The sequence below is a fragment of the Lissotriton vulgaris genome, chromosome 4_1 (assembly GCF_964263255.1).
Source record: "Lissotriton vulgaris chromosome 4_1, aLisVul1.2, whole genome shotgun sequence".
Classification (NCBI taxonomy): Eukaryota; Metazoa; Chordata; class Amphibia; order Caudata; family Salamandridae; genus Lissotriton; species Lissotriton vulgaris.
The window spans coordinates 1604337595-1604359210 of record NC_141691.1 but is presented as its reverse complement, the minus strand read 5'-3'; the positions used below and the strand labels follow the sequence as shown (position 1 = coordinate 1604359210).

The following is a 21616-nucleotide window of genomic DNA, read 5'->3' as shown; positions in this document are numbered from 1 at the left end:
TCTATCTATCGCCCTCACTTCATCTATCTATCGCCCTCACTCTATCTTTCGCTCTCTCACTCTATCTTTCACTCTCTCACTCTATTATCCATCTACGCCCTCACTTCATCTATCTATCGCTCTCACTCTATCGCCCCTCACTCTATTATCTATCGCCCCTCACTCTATTATCTATCGCCCTCACTCTATCTATCGCCCCTCACTCTATTGTCCATCTATCTATCGCCCTCACTCTATCTATCTATCGCCCCTCACTCTATTGTCCATCTATCTATCGCCCTCACTCTATCTATCGCCCTCACTCTATCTATCGCCCTCACTTCATCTATCTATAGCCCCTCACTCTATCAATCTATCTATCCCCCTTACTCTATCGCCCTCACAGTATCTATCACCCCTCACTCTATCGCCCTCACTTCATCTATCTATCGCCCTTACTCTATTGCCCTCACTTCATCTATCTATCGCCCCTCACTCTTATCGCCCTCACTTCATCTATCTATCGCCCCTCACTTCATCTATCTATCGCCCTCGCTCTATCGCCCCTCGCTCTATCGCCCCTCGCTCTATCGCCCCTCGCTCTATCGCCCCTCGCTCTATCGCCCCTCGCTCTATCGCCCCTCGCTCTATCGCCCCTCGCTCTATCGCCCCATCTATCTAACACCCTCGCTCTATCTTTCGCTCTCTCTCTATTATCTATCGCCCTCACTCTATCTTTCGCTCTCACTCTATTATCTATCTATTGCCCTCACTCTATCTAACGCCCTCACTCTATTATCTATCTATTGCCCTCACTCTATCTAACGCCCTCACTCTATCAATCTATCTACCTATCTATCGCCCTCACTCTATCTAACGCCCTCACTCTATCAATCTATCTACCTATCTATCGCCCTCACTCTATCTAACGCCCTCACTCTATCAATCTATCTACCTATCTATCGCCCTCACTCTATCTAACGCCCTCACTCTATCAATCTATCTACCTATCTATCGCCCTCACTCTATCTTTCGCTCTCACTCTATCGCCCTCACTCTATCAATCTATCTATCGCCCTCACTCCATCAATCTATCGCCCTCAGTTCATCTATCTATAGCCCCTCACTCTATCAATAAATCTATCTATCCCCCTTACTCTATCGCCCTCACAGTATCTATCACCCCTCACTCTATTGCCCTCACTTCATCTATCGCCCCCGCTCTATCGCCCTCACTTCATCTATCTATCCCCCTTACTCTATCTATCGCCCTCACTATCTATCGCCCTCACTCTATCAATCTATCTTAACGCCCCCACTCTATCTTTCGCTCTCACTCTATCTTTCGCTCTCACTCTATCTTTCGCTCTCACTCTATTATCTATCTATCGCCCTCACTCTTATCTATCTGTCGCCCTCACTCTATCTTTCACTCTCTCACTCTATTATCCATCTACGCCCTCACTTCATCTATCTATCGCTCTCACTCTATCTATTGCCCCTCACTCTATTATCTATCGCCCCTCACTCTATTATCTATCGCCCCTCACTCTATTATCTATCGCCCCTCACTCTATCTATCGCCCCTCACTCTATTGTCCATCTATCTATCGCCCTCACTCTATCTATCGCCCTCACTCTACCTATCGCCCTCACTTCATCTATCTATAGCCCCTCACTCTATCAATCTATCCCCCTTACTCTATCGCCCTCACAGTATCTATCACCCCTCACTCTATCGCCCTCACTTCATCTATCGCCCCTCACTCTACCGCCCTCACTTCATCTATCTATCGCCCCTCACTCTATCGCCCTCACTTCATCTATCTATCGCCCCTCACTTCATCGCTCTATCGCCCCTCGCTCTATCGCCCCTCGCTCTATCGCCCCTCGCTCTATCGCCCCTCGCTCTATCGCCCCTCGCTCTATCGCCCCTCGCTCTATCGCCCCTCGCTCTATCAATCTATCTATCTAATGCCCTCGCTCTATCAATCTATCTATCTATCGCCCTCACTCTATCAATCTATCTATCTATCGCCCTCACTCTATCAATCTATCTATCTATCGCCCTCACTCTATCAATCTATCTATCTAACGCCCTCACTCTATTATCTATCTATCGCCCTCACTTCATCTATCTATCGCCCTCACTCTATCTTTCGCTCTCTCACTCTATCTTTCGCTCTCTCACTCTATTATCTATCTATCCCCCTCACTCTGTCGCCCCTCACTCTATTGTCCATTTATCTATCGCCATCACTCTATCTATCGCCCTCACTTCATCTATCTATAGCCCCTCACTCTATCAATCAATCTATCTATCCCCCTCACTCTATCGCCCTCACTTCATCTATCTATCACCCCTCACTCTATCAATCTATCTATCTATCTTTCTCTCTCACTCTATTATCTATCTATCGCCCTCACTTCATCTATCGCCCTTACTCTATCTATCGCCCTCACTCTATCTTTCGCTCTCTCACTCTATTATCTATCGCCCTCACTCTATTATCTATCGCCCTCACTCTATCAATCTATCCATCTAACGCCCTCACTCTATCAATCTATCTATCTAACGCCCTCACTCTATCAATCTATCTATCTTTCGCCCTCACTCTATCGCCCTCACTTCATCTATCTATCGCCCCTCACTCTATCAATCTATCTATCCATCTTTCTCTCACTCTATTATCTATCGCCCTCACTCTATCAATCTATCTATCGCCCCTCACTTCATCTATCTATCGCCCCTCACTCTATCAATCTATCTATAAATCTAACGCCCTCACTCTATCTATCGCCCTCACTCTATCTGTCCATCTATCGCCCTCACTTTATCTATCTATCACCCTCTATCTATCGCCCTCACTCTATTTTTCGCCCTCACTCTATTTTTCGCCCTCACTCTATTTTTCGCCCTCACTCTATTTTTCGCCCTCACTTCATCTATCTATAGCCCCTCACTCTATCAATCTATCCCCCTTACTCTATCGCCCTCACAGTATCTATCACCCCTCACTCTATCGCCCTCACTTCATCTATCGCCCCTCACTCTACCGCCCTCACTTCATCTATCTATCGCCCCTCACTCTATCGCCCTCACTTCATCTATCTATCGCCCCTCACTTCATCGCTCTATCGCCCCTCGCTCTATCGCCCCTCGCTCTATCGCCCCTCGCTCTATCGCCCCTCGCTCTATCGCCCCTCGCTCTATCGCCCCTCGCTCTATCGCCCCTCGCTCTATCAATCTATCTATCTAATGCCCTCGCTCTATCAATCTATCTATCTATCGCCCTCACTCTATCAATCTATCTATCTATCGCCCTCACTCTATCAATCTATCTATCTATCGCCCTCACTCTATCAATCTATCTATCTAACGCCCTCACTCTATTATCTATCTATCGCCCTCACTTCATCTATCTATCGCCCTCACTCTATCTTTCGCTCTCTCACTCTATCTTTCGCTCTCTCACTCTATTATCTATCTATCCCCCTCACTCTGTCGCCCCTCACTCTATTGTCCATTTATCTATCGCCATCACTCTATCTATCGCCCTCACTTCATCTATCTATAGCCCCTCACTCTATCAATCAATCTATCTATCCCCCTCACTCTATCGCCCTCACTTCATCTATCTATCACCCCTCACTCTATCAATCTATCTATCTATCTTTCTCTCTCACTCTATTATCTATCTATCGCCCTCACTTCATCTATCGCCCTTACTCTATCTATCGCCCTCACTCTATCTTTCGCTCTCTCACTCTATTATCTATCGCCCTCACTCTATTATCTATCGCCCTCACTCTATCAATCTATCCATCTAACGCCCTCACTCTATCAATCTATCTATCTAACGCCCTCACTCTATCAATCTATCTATCTTTCGCCCTCACTCTATCGCCCTCACTTCATCTATCTATCGCCCCTCACTCTATCAATCTATCTATCCATCTTTCTCTCACTCTATTATCTATCGCCCTCACTCTATCAATCTATCTATCGCCCCTCACTTCATCTATCTATCGCCCCTCACTCTATCAATCTATCTATAAATCTAACGCCCTCACTCTATCTATCGCCCTCACTCTATCTGTCCATCTATCGCCCTCACTTTATCTATCTATCACCCTCTATCTATCGCCCTCACTCTATTTTTCGCCCTCACTCTATTTTTCGCCCTCACTCTATTTTTCGCCCTCACTCTATTTTTCGCCCTCACTCTATTTTTCGCCCTCACTCTATTATCTATCGCCCTCACTCTATCTATCGCCCTCACTCTATCTATCGCCCTCACTCTATCTATCTATCCGTCTATCTATCGCCCTCACTTCATCTATCGCCCTCACTCAATCTATCTATCGCCCTCACTCTATCAATCTATCTACGCCCCTCACTCTATCGCACTCACTCTATCTATTGCATCACCACAGCTTCACTCGGCACCACCACAGAATCACTCAGGGGCACCACAACATCACTATGCGCTACCACAGCATTACTGAACGCCGCTGCATCACTCGTCGCCACCACAACATCACTCAGCGCCACCACAGCATCAATCTGTGCAACCATTCAACAACAACTGGTTCAAATAAGTTCTCTCAATGTTTCAAGCTTTATTACAAATGTCACAAAATATGTTAATATTTCACCTATGTTCTTGGATTTTCGTCACAATAAAATAAACTGAACACAATCTTCACAAAAGTTCTTTACAAAAGTTAAAGCTATTGCCATTATAAATGTCAATAACTTTTATTTAAGTATTAATTATTTTTTTTAAAAAAAGCCATTGTTATTTGTAATATCAATACATCCAAAGTCACGTAAATGCAACACATATTGCATTACAAATGCTATAGGTGTAACATTTGCGAAAGTTAAAACTATTGGCATTGTAAGTGACAAAGCTATTAATTTCGCTATTTTCAAAACCAACACATAAATAAAATATTTGTCATTTACAATACCAATAGCTCAAACTTTCCTAATGCGAGACCTATTGCATTGCAAATGCTTGTTATTAACCGTATTTGACACTAAAGAGAATGCATACATTTTATGATTTCTGTGGTCGCCGTTTACCTCGGTTTAATGTCATTGTGTTCTGTATAGGCTAATTTGTTTCCTGTTACTGAGCTGCACACAAGTCCTACATTGTTGCAATGATTAGCACTTTAGTGAAAGGCTAATTTCTTATTTACTGTTATAGTTTATATTCTCGGCATGTTATCCAGCAATTAATATGTTTTCTTTTGTATTGGGTGAGTGGTAGTAGGGGGCTGATTATCATTTTGAAAATAACGTTTGGACCTGTATATCTTACATTTTATTTCAAATTTGTTTAGAACATTTTCCAATACAGTAAAGGTTTTTTTTCCCCATTGACTAATGTGATGTTTGTCTGAAATAAGGTCGAAATGATTGAGTTAGTCCACTAGCCTCAATTTCTCTAAGAATGCTGTAGTTTTTACTCCCTGAAGTGGCCTCTTGTTGACCCTCTTTATGTTAATCTTTTTTATCAAAAGTTTACAGGGCGTGGTACTCTGATGGAAATGTTGAGGTATTAACAAAAATGAAGATGTTTGGATTGGTACAGGAGTGAATTCGGAAGGGAAAAACACGTCTTAAATTCACTCAAATATAACCATTTGACTTCTGTGGACTCCCACTTGATCATTACTGGAATCCGGGGACCTCATTGAATCGTTATTGAAATCCGCTGATGCGGATAGAATACAGGCCTAAGCAATTGACTTGAACCGCAAAACAATTTTCAAAAATATGAAAACAAGCATTCATCAAACAAATAAACAAATGATGAAATATTTTATTTAATTCACAAACAAATAGGGAAAAAAATCAACATTTTAATAGGAAGGTTGAAGCTTTTCCAACTCATTTGATGTTACCTACCGATAGCTTGATTTACTTTATTCTTTTTGATGCAACTGCACTGCTCCTACCTACCAGTCTGAGGATACCATCTTAATTACAGAACGTTTAAAAAATGTAATTTTATATTTTGCTTCTTCATTTAGATACACCTTATTTATCTGTTAATCTAAATTTCATTTTCTAGGCAGCCACTGACCCCCTGAGTAAGCTACGCGGACCCCACGTTATAAACCCCTGCTCTATATAATATTGATTGTTCACCCTCATATTTTATGTACTTTCCAGAACTTCAGGAATGGCCTGTAGATTAATCACTCTCTCCAGATAGCATATTAAAAGCGCAGTGAGAAAAAAAAGCAATGGGTAGAACCTGCTTAAGTACTAAAAATATTTGTTTCTCTTAATTTGTCACTGTTTTTAAAAATAAAAATATTTCGGGGCATTAAGCAGGAAAGCCATTTGACCTGCAGGACTTGAGAATTTCAGGCCTTCTGCTAGGTCCTCATCACCAAGATCTTTTTCTCAAGATTTCCTTGGCCACCCAATTATCTGTTGCTTTGACCTGTTCAATTGGATTTGTAGAAGTGCTTTCCAGTTCCTCTAATTCAAAGATCGTTCTATTTTATTGCAAATACTGAACTACCTGAAGTTACCCCGTTGCCAAATGTTGGAATTTGTTATCTAATTCCCAGAGCTCATGATTTGTCAACGATACCAAGCTCTGTGTCGCCGAGTGCCAATGGCATAGTCAGAAGTGGCAGCATGCCCGATATTATTGGTATTTCTTTGTCTCTGCCTCTCTTGTGTAACGACCATCTGAGACGCTTTGTAACGTTCACTACGTATATAGTATTTTTACAATGTAAAATAAATTCCTACTTTACTGCTCGTTTTCGTCCTGTAAGGTTTAAACAGTGGCACTGTCTTCTTGTGAAGCTTATCTGTCCTGGCTCCTAATTTTATTTTGATTTATTGATTTTGGCATTTTATATAGCGCGAACATGACCCATCCTTGTATCAGAGCGCTGTACAAATGGCAATCGAGTCATACATAACGGAAAAGGAGAATAGCAAATGACAATCAGAGAGGAAAAATTCCTACTGCTTGTGATGCTTGAGGTTGCAGTATTACAGGTGCAAGTGCTGGACATGTAAAATGCCCTCAGCTCTGTGAGATAGAATATGCTTGCTCAGCATCCAGGTTGTTTGGCTAGCAGTCATTATTATGGGCCACCTCACATGCTTGCTGAGCATTCACGTTCCTTGACTGGTAGTTACTATTATGTGAAACCTCATGTGTCTTGCCAACCAGTTTCTAAAAAGACATACAATGAAATCCAATATGAAGCCCACAGTGGTTCTCCTTGTACGTGAAGACCTCAAAGTCTCTGACTTTTTGAACCAAATTTTGATGATACATTGTAGTAGGATTAGGAGCTCTTATCTTGGTGTTTTGTCCCTGGCTTTCTGACGCATTAGGATTGCTTTTTCCTTTTCTAAGCTATTATCTTGACATTATTGCAACAAGTGTGTCACCTGGCTCTCCTAAGAGATTTCTTCTAAGGCAAGATTTTAAATTGAGTAGTTAATTCCCACCTCAGTAAGAGCTATTTCTGTGGAACTCTGCAGCCATCTTTCTATTCCACCCGCTGATTGTAATAAGTGCCAGTCTTAATGTTCAACTAACTGTTGTGGTTTCAATATCAAAGTGTATTCTGGTTATAACTGTCTCCAGTTAATTAAAGCTCTCATATTATCTGCTCCCCCCCCCCCCCGGTACACGGCAGTTAACCTGGAACACTGTGTACCATTGTTACTTCTTTCTGAAGAGGTGGTAAGAAATGGACACAGAACATGTTGACACGGACATCTTCAAAATTCTATTTGCTCTGCTTTTTTCCTGTATTTCTCATCTTTGATGATTCAGCCATGTTTGTCACCATTTTTATATCTTTTTCCTCTGTGGTTGATTTATCTGAAGTACATTGTTCAGAATCCTCCCTCTTATTACACTCTTGAATCAACCCATTAACGATGATAGTTTTAAACCAATTGATGGACAAAGGACTTAACGGACATCTTAGGAATTCAAAGCAAAGTTGAAAGTGGCTTCGAGAATGATTCGAAGTTCTTCTCTGAAATACAAATGGCTGGTTCAATACATACTGCCATGTTTCCTGTAAAACTGGCGAAGAAGCAGCTCTCCACCATGGTGTTATCCCAGAGAAAAAATAATTATCCATTACAAATGACTTTATCTGACAAAAAGATTTCTTCTTTTACTTATTGAGTAGTTAACTGTTGTTCTTCGTCCAAGATTAAAGGTGAACAAGAAGTCACAGTGGGCTTTACCATTCTCCATTTTAATTCATAATTGGCTGTGGTATTGGCATATATCTAAAAGCTGAAAAATGACTCCGGCCAGTTGTTGTACTTCGCAAATAGCAAAAGGTGGTTAAAAGAGTTGAAATGTGATAGAACAGTTTGTGTTTTTTGAGACACAACTAATTTAATATTTACTGATCAACCGAAACCAGGTTGTTTTATTCCTTACCCAGTTAACCTCTCTAGAGGCCAACTGTGGTCAATAGTTCTGAAAGTGATCGACAATTAAAGGAGAACCTCTCACCATTGTTTTCAAACATGTATGCACTAACATCCAACTTTGGAAATTTACTGCTATGGTCTTACTGAACACCCAGCTGATTGCACTCATATGCTGAGTGTTACTCAGTATTCCCTGCTGTTGTCTTCATCCGTTCTGGGAGCTTCCCTAGAGGTTCCAGCTTGGTAAGAAACCAGCTGCATCCAGTTTCTTTGAAAAGAGGAGCACACGCTGCATACTGAAGAGGATTAGGAAATAGCAAATCCTTGATGTATTAACGATTTTGGTGTTTGCTGTGCTGAAGATTATTGGGAGTTGGATTTTGTATGGGGGCAGGAAGAGATCATAACTGTCCAAGTTTCCTCAGGGGCTTTGTTTTCCATGAATGTATTGTATTTGCATCTTATCACCTCAATGCTGCATTCCACAGAAATATGCATTCCACAGTAGTATGCGTAATGGCATATCCGTTGTTATTTAGCACATCCCTTTAGTGAACATCCTGGCCATGTAATCTCTTGTCAAATTTGGCATTGTCCTAAATGGATTGACTGGGAATAAGTTAGGCGTTTGGGCTTCAGGCGGTAAGTATGAAGGTCAATTAGCCTTCGTAGAACCATCTGCAATTGGCAATTAGGACCAGTACTCGAAGCAGCCTGATTGACTACCGCCTCGGTAGAATTCTACTTCACGTTCTATCGTAGTTAATCTCCATTTCAAGTGCGTTTTCCTTAGGAATCTCGTTTTAGAAAATGTTTAAAATAATTGCAATGCTAAAAAACAGAAACGAAAATGCAATTTAAAATTATGTCGTTTTCATTTACCTTAAACTCAACTGTTCCTTTTGTGCTTTAAATAACGATTTTGCAAAGAGTTCGGCCAGCCTTTTCTCAGTGTTTTTGAAATGAAGACTCAAACTGCATTGAAGCCAAATTCCTCCATAATTGTAATCAAAGTGAATAAATCTACCTTCACTGGCCACTATTCCCGATTGTAGAGATGCTGTAGATTCTTGGGGTTTTAAGTACCTTAAGAAATTGTACTTTTAAAGCTTTGAAACCTCTTGAAAATATAAATATTTAACAATGGAGCACTTGATTTCTAATTATTTTTTTCTGTCACTTTCTATGCAGCAGCTAACCTTGATTTATAATTATACGGTGTTGTTACTAGTTGTGATAAATAATTAATTGTCTAGCCATTAGTGCAGCAATCTTGTATTAACTAGCCTTAGATAGTAAAGAAAACCTGTCAGCTCTTAAAAGCAGACGCATCTCTGTAGGGTATCGTTTTGGTTTAAAAGTTTTGCAGTGAGATGCACAGTTTAATTTACAGCATGCCTAATGCCCATGGCAGTTGCTTGTCATGTAGAGTATATGGTTTGAAGCTCTTTTAATATACTATCTGACATCTTGATAGTTTTCATATTTGTAAATGCCACTAATATTATTCTTCGTTCTTTTTAATCCTGCAGAAATATTGCTGACCCTAAAGTGTGCTGGTAGTTCCTGTCTTCAGCTGAACGAGCTTACCAGCTCGGATCATTCGTCGCCTGAAGAGCTCCGTTGTTTTGCTTTGACCAACTAACCTGCCAGCCAGCCTTGTTGGAGGACACACATCGCTGTAGTCCGGGCTCTGCCTCCCGGCCTGGAGGTAGAACTGTTGTCGACGGAGGAGCAGCCTCTTCTCTTGACAGTATGCAGCTAGCGTTTGGACAGTTGCGCAGTCTGATCACAGCATTCACCTTAGTGCAACTTAGATCTCCTGCAAGTAAACACGGACAGGCAGTTCTCATAACCTTTTTCAGATGAATGTATTTAAGTGTATGTATTTAAGGCAACGCCAGTGCTTCTATTCGGGTTTTGTTCAGTAGCGGACACTGACCTCAACTATGAATTTCCGTATTAAAATACACCTGAAAAGGGGCTCGTCCCAAATGAACAATGTGTCACCCCAAGAGCTGTAAACATGTATTCGGGGTTGTGTAGGGACTGGGCTTCGGGGTAAAGTGCGAGTGGTGTCGAGGAATGGGAATTTGAGTTCTAAGGGTGCGAAGAAAGAGTAGGATACGGAAACAGCTCATGGCGAAAGATGTTTTGAATGGGGTTTTAGTTAAAACAGCAGGGCAGGCCTGCATGCTGACTGTTTTCTTCATTGTATAAAGTAATAATTCTCAGTTGAATTAAATCATGGTTTTAAATAAAATATTTATGAATAAGTCTATAGATCATATGCCCAATTCTTTATATACGGATGTCACTACAGTTGACCGTGCTATTCCTCTTCCTAGACCTTATGATTTATATGGCTCCTGTGATGTTAATCTGATCTTTTCTACATGGCCACAGTTGCAGAATAAGTGTTGGCATTTGGTCTTTTTCGAACTCTAGCGCTTTGAGCACAGATGCTATACCACAGAATTTGGAAGAGAGCCTTTTTCACAAATTGTTTATTTTCTCATTTTTTTAAATAGTTTGTGTCTTATCAACATTTTATCTCTGTACCTACTTGCCCCCTTGCCCATAGGTTTACGGTAATGGTATGAGGAGAAACAGGGACAATTTCTATGTCTCATATCGCAATAGATTTAATGATCATCCCTCCTTTTTGTGGGTGGGGGTTATGGGCGTAACATTGAGCTTAAACGCTGTGAATCCTAAGAGCATTTTTCAAGGTACATCAAATCCAGTTCACATGTAAAGAAGCAATAATTTAAGTTGAGGACATATTGTGTTCTAATTGTACATTTTGTTTCAAAACGTTGTGCAATGAATTCAGAATGAGGTACTTCAGTATTAAATGAGCTATCTTCAAAGCATTGTCTGATTTTTTGTTTTTGTTAAGGTTGTGCGATTCCTTGATTGGACCTAATTTGTTGGCTAGAGGCATTATTGTCCAAAACTTGTAATGAATCTGCTCTTCTCCTCTGTTTCACCTTTATGAAATCCAGATTAGCAAGGACCAGTTGTGAACTAAAAGCGTTTTTTTCTTCAGGTTTTGGTATTAAAGCAATGTGGCATAATCTTTTTAGACAGGAAGCTTATCTTATATTGCTTTCACCACAAATTCATTTTGGTTGAAGTCCTTGTTCTAAGAAAAATACAAGGTTATTTGGGTTGATGATCCCTCCTTTTAACCGCCTCCCTCAATTTTTGCACAAAAGGTAACTTTAGTTGTCGAAATGCAGTGCATTATACTCTCTCAGTGCTGTATATTTAAGTCACTGCTTTTAACCCATTATTTGATTGAATATTTATTGCAGGATTCGATTATTAAATTTCCCTCTGTGTGTTTGTAGTTCTATTTGTATGTATATAAATTAATACATACATTGGGGAGAAACCGCTCCTAGTTTTCCAAAGCATGTAAAGGCAGTGTAAATTCATGGAAATCAAAATGGTAAGACCCTGTTGAACAAATTCACCAACATAAGAGGGCAAGTTGCAGTGACTCCTACTGTATGTCTCTCTCTGGGCTCTAGAACGTCATCTTAACACTTATTCTTGTTTGTAGTCCATAAACACACAACCTCACATTTAAAGGCCAGATTTCATTTACATGTAGATATATATGTGCAAATGTATAAATACATGTATGTAAAGGTGCATTAACATCAAGAAATTTGTGTACATAAAGGAGCAGCTTGAATTTCTTCAGGGTCAAAATGTAAATGGACTATACAATGTTTTTGCTTGATTGACTCAGTGCTCAATGCTAATTATCTACTATATATTTGAATATTGTAGCATAGAACACAAATATTTCACCTCTGATATAGTAAGGAAAAAAACTAACCCTGCAACAAGTTTTAATAAATGTTAGTCATCCGCTAGTGATTGCAAGAATCTGCGTAGCCATGAATAAATTGTGTTCTTAGATTTGTCACGTTGACTAGGAAAAGAAAGAGATGTGTTATCTTCTGATCATATTGATCACAGTAGGCATACAATAAAAGCCAAAATCAGCTCCCTATGCTTTCAGTATTTTCAAACCTGTACAGCAGTTATGGTTTTGTTGACTAGAACAAACGATCAGTATTCAATCTTGAGTTACAAAATGTGAAAGGCTCTTAATGTGAATGACATACACGCCCAAATGTAGGGGTGCAGTCCATGCAAGTGATGATTTTTGGTTGGAGTGAGAAGCTTTCCTATATCGTTGGTAATCTGAATATCGGAAGGCTCTTTGGTCCGTCTTTATTGCCATCAATGTTTTGGCATCTGAAATAATTCAATTTGTAATCAATCTGTGCTAGGAATAGCATTCAGCCAGGCTCGGGCATAGGAAAAGGGTGGTGCGGCTCCATTTGCAGAACCCAAAGATTACAAAAAAATAGTTTTGAAATGCAACGTAAGCCATTTATTGTTGGTGTGACTTTAACAACTTTTCTAGTATTTGTATGGTGGTTTGGTGCTTAGGAGCATAAGCATTCTCTGCACACAGAATTGCTGTACTGTTTTTTGTGAAAGTTATTTTTTCTCCCTGGTGTTCCTTTAGAGATTAAAACCAATCTCTTTAGTTTCTTACTACAGGTAATGAAAAGCTACGTGCAAGAACCTCAAAAATGCTAAAAATCTAGCATAATGCCTTAGATCTGTTTTTAAGTCTTGTATATTCCTACATAGCTGTCTGATGTATTATATTTGTATAGTGAATTGTGTACAATTTTGGAATAAGTACACCATCATGTAACTTTTCAGTTGCTGAATAGAGATGATGGCCACATTACTTAAACATCTGTCATTCATTTTTCCCTGCTAATTATTTTATTTGTACAGTTTGTTTTTCATGAATTTGCATCTGAAATGTGTATACATGAAAAGATAATACAAGGGTAAATAAAATTAAGCAATATAATACAAACTATGGTTCTTCAGGAGACGGCTTACAGTGTTTCAAGTTGTGATTTATTTTCGAGAAAAAGAAGCAAGTTCACTCTGAACATCACTTTGTTCACCTGCGTTGATGTTTGTATTTTTATCGTGTGAGCAGTTTATGCAAAAGTAGATATATTCAGAGAACTTTTAAATACATTTATGCAAGTTAATATTGCTTTGCTGATGCTATTTGCTTATTTGATGTTAAATAATGCGATTGTAAATAAAGAATTGTTATTGTATCATTTAATAAATTTTAATGCCTTCGGGTTTTACATGGTTTGAGGTTCTGAAGTGTTTTTGTGTCCTTGTTTATAACAACAAGCTCAGCAATGGTTACGGGCTGCTAAAGGAGGCAGGGCTACAAGGAACTTGCTTAGAAAATAATTACTTGTTAGTATATTAGTTAGTATAGTGAATATGGTCACTATGTAAGAATTAAAAATGTGCATCTGTATGTTTGTATGCAACTAATTATAGTCAAAATATTTCTGATGAATACTTCTAACTGCAAATTCGTCACCTTTAGAATATCTTCAGGCTACAGACTTAATTCTGACGATGTAAACCGCAAAACTCCCACATGATGGTTAGTAACATTGTGTGTCTCTGTAACAACTTTGTTTCACCATTTAAGTGACAAACTGGGCCGCACATAAGCACCATCCCTGCGTGCTGACACCCGCTCCTTTCTTTCTGCGCCTTTGCAAAAGGATCAGCAGCTTGCTCTCAACTTTTTCCTTGTCGGTTGACAAGTTTTCTTCTAAACCGTTTCCAGTGTGCAAGAGAACTATATTGCCTCCTGCAACTCCAGGGTTTCTGTTTTGCAGAGACTGGCATAAACAGATATTTATCGTGACAGATCCCTATGAGATGCTTCACAGAGGATTCTGGAAAAAAGATTGGCCTGCAAGATGGCCCCATGTGTACTGCCTGCTTCATCAAAGGCCTACTACACCCTCACTAAGGCGCGAACCGAGCACAAGGTAGGGCAGGGGAAGAGAAGTGCTGGCCAGTTGGACCTGCCAGAAGGCTGCTGCCTCTCGTGAGGCAGTACATTCTACTGGCCGAGGCTGTCGGACGGAGCGTCAGTGGCACAACAGTTGGTTGTTCTCTCCTGTTTCGCTAGAAGGCTCATTCTGGTTGGATTGTTTTAAAGAATGCTGGCCCCAGTTACATTCCCTAGGCCTTACTAACCCTATATCAAAAACAGTTTCACTCTTTTTGTGGTACTCCAGTGGGTTGCTAAACTCCCCACTACCCCTACCATGCCAATGCCCACCTTCCCACAACAGGCATCCAGTCATGGTGAGGGATCAATCAGACAAATCCCAGGGTATCAAGGGCAGCAAACCTCCCAGTCCTCTGCCTCCAAGCCACTTTAGTTTGCCCTTGGTGACACACAACCACCCTGGGGAAGGCAGAATCAAATATTTCCTCCACGGGTGATGAAGTATAGCATCTGAAATCTGTGTCCTCTAGATCATGCAAAAAGGCTATGCCCTGTCATTCTTTTCTGACCTGTCACACTTCCCACACAGATCAGGCCATCTGCCAGAGGAGCGGCTGTCAAACGAGCTCCAAGAAGTGCAGGCTGAATTGGCCAAAGTAGCCTTGAGAGGACTCGCACCCAGGAAATAGGGAATGGCTGTTAAGTCTGTTATTTGCTCATGACGAAGAAGGATGTAGGCCTTTATCCAATTTTAGATCGCCACACTCTGAATGCCTTGTTGACAAGCATTTACAATGCAATGGCCTCAACATTGTTAAAGTTAGAGCTATTAGCATTGCTCATGACATTATTTTTATTTGTTTTTGTTTTTAAAACATATAAATAAATGGCCTTGTCATTTACAATGCTAATAGCTTAATCTCTCGCAAATGCGAGACCTATTGCATTTGCACCCACACACAGACACACACACAAAGCCACACACAGAGCCACCCACACAGTCATTCACATAGTGTCACCCACACACAGAGCCACCCACACAGAGAGCCGCCCACACAGAGCCACCTACACACACACACAGAGGCACCCTCACACAGACCCACCTACACACACACACACACAGCCACCCTCACACAGACCCACCTACAAAAAAAGCTACCCACACAGAGCCCAACACACACACACACAGACAGAGCCACGAAAACACACACAGACAGAGCCACACACATGCGGAAAGTGTGTCGTTCCTACACACCGTGCGGTAGAAGTGGGCATCTCGTGTAGTTTTTTTATGCCTGGGCCCTGTAAAAGCTTTTTGCCAAGCTTGATGTCGAGATGTCCAGTTTCTCAGTATCACCAACACGACACCACGTACAGCAGGACTGTTCAAAATACTTAATTCACAAATACTTGTTTGGAAATGCTGTGCACAAGAGGCGGGAAAGCGGGCAGGCCCGAGAGGAAAAAACAGAAGGTATATGAAAAGTGGAAACTGCAAAATACTGGGGGCGAGGGGTAAAGGTACAGGATAAAGAAAGGATGGAAAAAGTGCATGATTGGGGGAAGAAAGAAGCAGAAGTAAAGCTGCAGGGAAAGGAACGAGAAGGGTAAAAAGACATAAGTGGGATAGAAAAATTTTATACAGAAAAAGTGGTACGGGGTGCGGTAAGGAAGGCAAAGAAAGTGGTGGAACGGGCGAAGGAGAAATGATTAGGGGCAGAGGTGATGATACCAGACAAAGGATTTGACGTAGTGAGAAAGAACAGAGGACGCAGGTAATTAGCGGAACCATAAGGATGGTGGGGGCAGGTGAGGGGTGACGGGCGACTCTGCGGTGTTGTTATGTTAAAGGCTCATGTGCCTCCTCGCCGGGCCCTGCCAGCTGTTACCAGCCCTTGGTGCTGGCACCGCGGCTGGGCTCCGCGGGGGCCTCGATGTGCCCGATCTTCAGAGATAGCGCCTAATACGCCAAAGAGCAAACATAGGGCATCCCTTTGAAGGCACCCATGGGGGGGGGGGGTTGAGAAGGTGAGGACAGTAGAGGAACACAGAGACCCGGACTGGAAATACCAGGCACTGAGGAGATCTGCTTGAGGCCACCTCAAAGAGAGGCAACGGCGGCCATCTTACCTAGCAATACCCAAGGCCCTAGCTGGAAATGCCACCGACCGGGGGCACTGCTGGTATATGAGCTGAAAATACCGCAGTCTGGTGGAAATGGAGGTGAGCTACATGTAAATACAGCCGACCAGGGGAAATTCAGGAGTGTGTGAAGTAAAGAGTTTTGGACTGAAATTGCCACATACTGAGGGAAGTGCAGAGATCCGAACTAGAAACAGCACAAGCCGAGGCTGAAACGGCCACAGAGAGATGGAGAAGTTTACAAAGAAAGCACATAATGTTCAGTTAAAAACAAGAGAGGAGTGCTCCACACCGCAATGTTTCTCCGAGGTCATACAGAAATGCCTCGGAGAAAGGCCCCATCATTTTCCGACTGGGGTGCGAGTTTTTCTTTCCTCTTCCCATTGGCTGGAATTCCAGCCAATGGGAAGAGGAGAGAAAGAACATGAAAAAACACGCCCCCCCGCCCGAATCCCAAAAAGACGGGGCTTAAACAGACAGACGCCTCTCTTCACAATGGCTGGCCTCCGTTTAGGAAGCCAGCCAATGGAGAAGAGGGGCGGGTTCAAGCCTCACACTCTAAAACTTAAGATCTCGCCGGCGAGACTGCGCAAGTGCAGCCTACGCAGGCCGAGACTTAAAAAGGATAAATTCAAGATGCTTACTCTGGCCCAGGTCTGTCTGACTGAATTGTGGCTTTGATCCTGGAGTACACCTACTTAGATGTACCCATCTTGTATTCCAACAAATGCTACTTGTGGTTGAAGATGGGCAAGGAGCATTTTAAATGCCTAGGTTGCTACAGCTGCACTCACAGGCAGACTGTCTGTACTTGACATCTGTGAGGTCATAATGTGGGTGTCGGGACACATGTTCACGAAGCACTACTGCCTCAACAGTCCGGTCCACTGGTAAGGGCATGGCCACAGGACGTTTTGATCTGAGGTAGTCTCCTATTCAATATATAAATGTTCCAATCTAGTAATCTGCACACTGGTGTCACTGGTTGTTGTTGGGCTCTAGTGTCTGAGGATGCGATCGTAGTCAAGAAAGAAACCAACGTCAGCATGAAGGGTTTGTTTATTGTGGAGATCTTTTTGCCACTTTCATGGCTGAATGAAGTTGGTGCCACAACACCATCTACTGCCATGCAGCATTAATGCTGTTTAAACCTTCCAGACTCTGACTGGTTCCTGGGGATTTTAGAGTATTTATCAGAAAGAGCGTTACTGAAGGGCAAGTACATTTTTCAGTCAACTCCTTTTATTGTAAATATGTTCAATTTCAAAAGTACTGCACGAGTGGAACATAATTAGAAATACAATAGAATTAAATCATTCCTAAAGGAAGGTAAGGCTAGTACATAAACTTTGGAGCAATTATGTGGCCAGTAATAATCCTCCACACATTACCAAAGGAGCAATATCCTCAAGGAGAAACACTGAGCAAATAACTTTTGTATTTCCCCAGTCCATAAGGGCTAGTTGGCAGTTGTTCCCTCTTATTCCATTTCAGGAAGGTGTTGCTGCAGTGTCATGGTTTTTGTGCCTTAGTTACAATTTTTGAACATGACAGTTTATTATGTACCCAATTCTACATGATTTAGAAAAAGCAGATATGTTCCTTGTTGCACCCAAAAGTCCAATGGGTCACAAATGTAGGGGGTTGGTCATGTTTTCTTTTTAAATTTTGGAATACAATGTCTACCCTTCCATGAATCTTGCATTCGTTAATAATAAGGCAAGAATGAAAGAGACGGTAACAGGGCAGCCCGGATTAAAGAAGTTGATTTTAGAACCATGATTGGAACTCCTTCAGGGCTTTGGGCCCAGGAATGGTTTATATAATTGGTGATCTAAGTGATCATTTCAGGTGGTGTTTGATCAAGAGCTATATATAGCGGTACTGGGTAAAGTAGAGAAATCTTTTGACTCTTGATAAATATTCATGAAATAAGATTGCCAAATTTCAACTATGGGAATAGGCTTTTTGGGGATCTCTTTGCCCAGGTGGGGACCTCTTTGCCCAGGGCCCTAGCATCACTAGATCAAAACTGCATATGCAACATTTATTTAGAGTGGTTTCAATAGAATGCCACCAACTAGCTATAACATTATCCATTCTCCATAGTTGTCTTTTTAAATTTTGGTACTTATTAAAATCTTTTAGATATCAAATTATTATATGGTGGTGTGGGTTGTTAGAGGTGTAAGCTACAAATACTAAATCCTGAAAAGTTTACCGAATTCACTGACTTTTAAATAATCGCGATAGTAATGGATGTAAATAGCCAGTCCTTAAAATGGTTGTCAGCTTTCCCATACAGAGAACACAATCGATTATTATGGCAACAATACTTAAGTAAATAGACAGACGAATCCAAGGGGCAGGTTGTGCCATTATCAAAGATTACTTTAGTTGTGAATATTCACTGTAATTGTTTTTTATTTAGGCTAGAAATGCTAGTAATTACGACGAAGGAAGCAAATGTGTACTGCATAATCCTCCAAGAAACCTCTGTACATGAAACAACCAAACAGAAAGTTTGTCCTTTAATGAATTCAGGAAGAGAATTGTCTAGCTATAGACTGTGGCTTAAATATACAAGGATTAATATCTATTATGGAGCTATTTTTCAGTTGAATCATAGCAGGGGTAAGGCTCCAGGGTGTTGGTTCGAATCTCTTCTTTATTTTTTTCAGTTCAGTTTTTACAGCCTAATTAATCAGACCAGGGTAATTCAAATGCATTATTTGCTTGAGATGGGTTAAGAGGCTCCCTGCTGTGTTGCAGGAATTGCACCAGGTGAACATCTTTGAATGTAACTAAGTGCAACACACAAAAATCAGTATGGCTTGATTTATAAAAATAAAACAAGATGGGGGGAAAAATATGTGAATAATCATTATAAACAGCCCTCTGGTTCAGTTACCATAGCCTCACAAAGTATTTGCACCGGAAACGGTGTTGCAAGGAACATAGGATCAAATGGGGTAGCATTGGGATTTAAGGATAATTCATTATTGTTTTATATTAGGAGTACCTCTGTCTTGCACAACTATATTAGGCAACAGCAAGGCAAATGCGTCAAACTATCCTTTTTGGGCTTCTTTTTGTTCGCCTAAGTGCTTTTGTTTTCTTACTGCTTTAGAAGATAGAACAAGATTGAATTGGCTAATCGTCTAAATAGAAAGCGTTTCGGATGGATACTTCCAACCACAGATTCCTTACCAGGTGAATACCCCAGGCACCAGATTGGATCGCAAGATGTTTCTGAATATTACTCATGTGTGCCAGCAGGTGGCTTTCTGCGGGTCTTAGTCTGCTTTGTCCCGTCCTGGGATTGACTTCAGTCACATTTAATCACCACCCCTATGCGCTGACATCAGTGCCTTTCTTTCCGCACCTTCAGATGAGGATCTGGAGCTCACTCTCAAACTACCTTGTCTCTGACAAAGTTATTATTTCAAAATTCCTTTTCCAGTGTGCAAGGGACATAGTCCCTTTGTAAACTGAGGGGTTGAGCCTTGTAAAGATTGTCACAAACAGATGTCTCTGACCTATCTCCACAATGTATGTCTCTGGTGTCTAGGGTTGTACCACGACACCAAGACCGGCGTCAAAAGTGCCCTGATGAACCCCAAGGTGATCCAGGATCATGAAGTCAAACACAGCGTTGCAAAACACAGAAGAAAGGCACGTATGCCCTGGTCGAAGTCAAGGGTGTAGATCCACTCCCTCTCTTGAGGCTGTTCCCCCAAAGATCCTTGTCACTTTCAAAATCCTTTGGTAGGACTAAGTAAGAGGACAATGAGGGACAGGCCCACAACATATGCAGTAGAGTGGTGTCCTAGGCCGAACACCAGGGACATGTAGGACATACAGTGGGAAACATCGAGTGGAGTCTATGCAGCATGAGATAGGCCTGATGCAATGTAGAGAGCTGGATAATTTTGAAGTGGGAGTTGCTGGCGATTCTTTTAGGATGTTCAAGAAGAAAGCCCATTCTTCATCTTGGAGTCCTCAGGCAAGTTCCTCTTCCCATTTAGCCTGTAAGCAGGTTAAGCAGATCAACAGAGCCCTCAGTATAACCAGCTGACTAGATGTCTACCATAACCTATTGTGCTCATTTCCTGTATACATTTGTGTGTAGATTGTTCAGCATCTGTTTGGCTCCCAATGGTGTCTTATATAGTGTGTAACACTGGCATGTGTTAAACCGTGGATGGCCTTGGTGTGAGTGTGTAAGGTCTAAATGATTCAGGAGAGTGCCGTCCTCAAAAAGTGCCCCAACCATTGTAAATTTTCCCTTTAACTAGCAGCATGTAGCTTCTTCGCAGTGAGAATCTTCGATATCATGGGGAGGCAAAGCAGGAGTTTGTTTGGGGCGTAAGGCACTCACGAAGCAGTATAGTGCAGGGCCATCTTCCAATATGCAAGGGTGATTTACAGAAGAAGGGGGCCAGAAGGTTATGCGGTAGAACTCTGGCAGATCAGACTGTGTGGTTCGCCCTGGTCTAGTATGATATTTGTGTAACCGATCTCTGTAAGGTTGTGTGCAGTCAGCCAGTAGGATTTAAAACCTGGAGCCCGACCCCTCCCTTATCGGGTGGCAGCTGCAGTTTGGGTCAATTAATCCTGCGTCGTCCACTACCTCATGCCAAGTCAGTAAGGTATTCAGTAACTGAAAGATCCGGGCAGGGTTAAGTGCTGGTAAGTTTACTAAGTGGTAATGTAGGTGAGGCAACATAACCATCTTGGCAAGGGCTACATGACCCGTCACCGATAGTGGTAATGTAACCCAGAAACTGATCTGTCATTTGAGAAATGTTATTGCCTTCAAGAAATTTCCTTTCAGTAAATCCAGTGCCTCGCAGTAAACCTGCATCCCTAAATAGAAAAGTCTGGGGCGCCACTTGAATATTCACCTAGCTTAAAGGTAGAAATTGTCTAATATTTGAGAAAGCATAGGATTTGTCAATATAAAGACAGAGGCCGGAGTGTGTCGCAAACGTAGAAAATATCCTGGCAGTCTTGGCCAGATTCCTTTGGAAATCTTTCATATACATTATCCTATATTGGCATGTAATGATATCACCTGAGTCGTGGGTCCGATAGGGGTACCCTAATCCTGGGCCTCCTGCCTAGTCTGCTGTGTCAAAGGTTATACTGCTAGT

The 21616-nt window shown here is 41.6% G+C and overlaps 1 protein-coding gene across 3 annotated transcripts in view; it reads left to right on the top strand.

The window, feature by feature from the left end:
• NCOA2 (nuclear receptor coactivator 2) overlaps positions 1-13646 on the top strand; it is a 768019-nt gene extending 754373 nt beyond the window's left edge. For all 3 annotated transcript variants that reach the window (XM_086965858.1, XM_086965859.1, XM_086965857.1), the window contains exon 22: positions 9964-13646. In XM_086965858.1, the coding sequence (XP_086821984.1) occupies positions 9964-9975 (12 nt within the window). In that variant the 3' untranslated portion in view covers positions 9976-13646. The remainder of the gene's footprint in view (positions 1-9963) is intronic.
• Positions 13647-21616: the final 7970 nt, after the last annotated feature.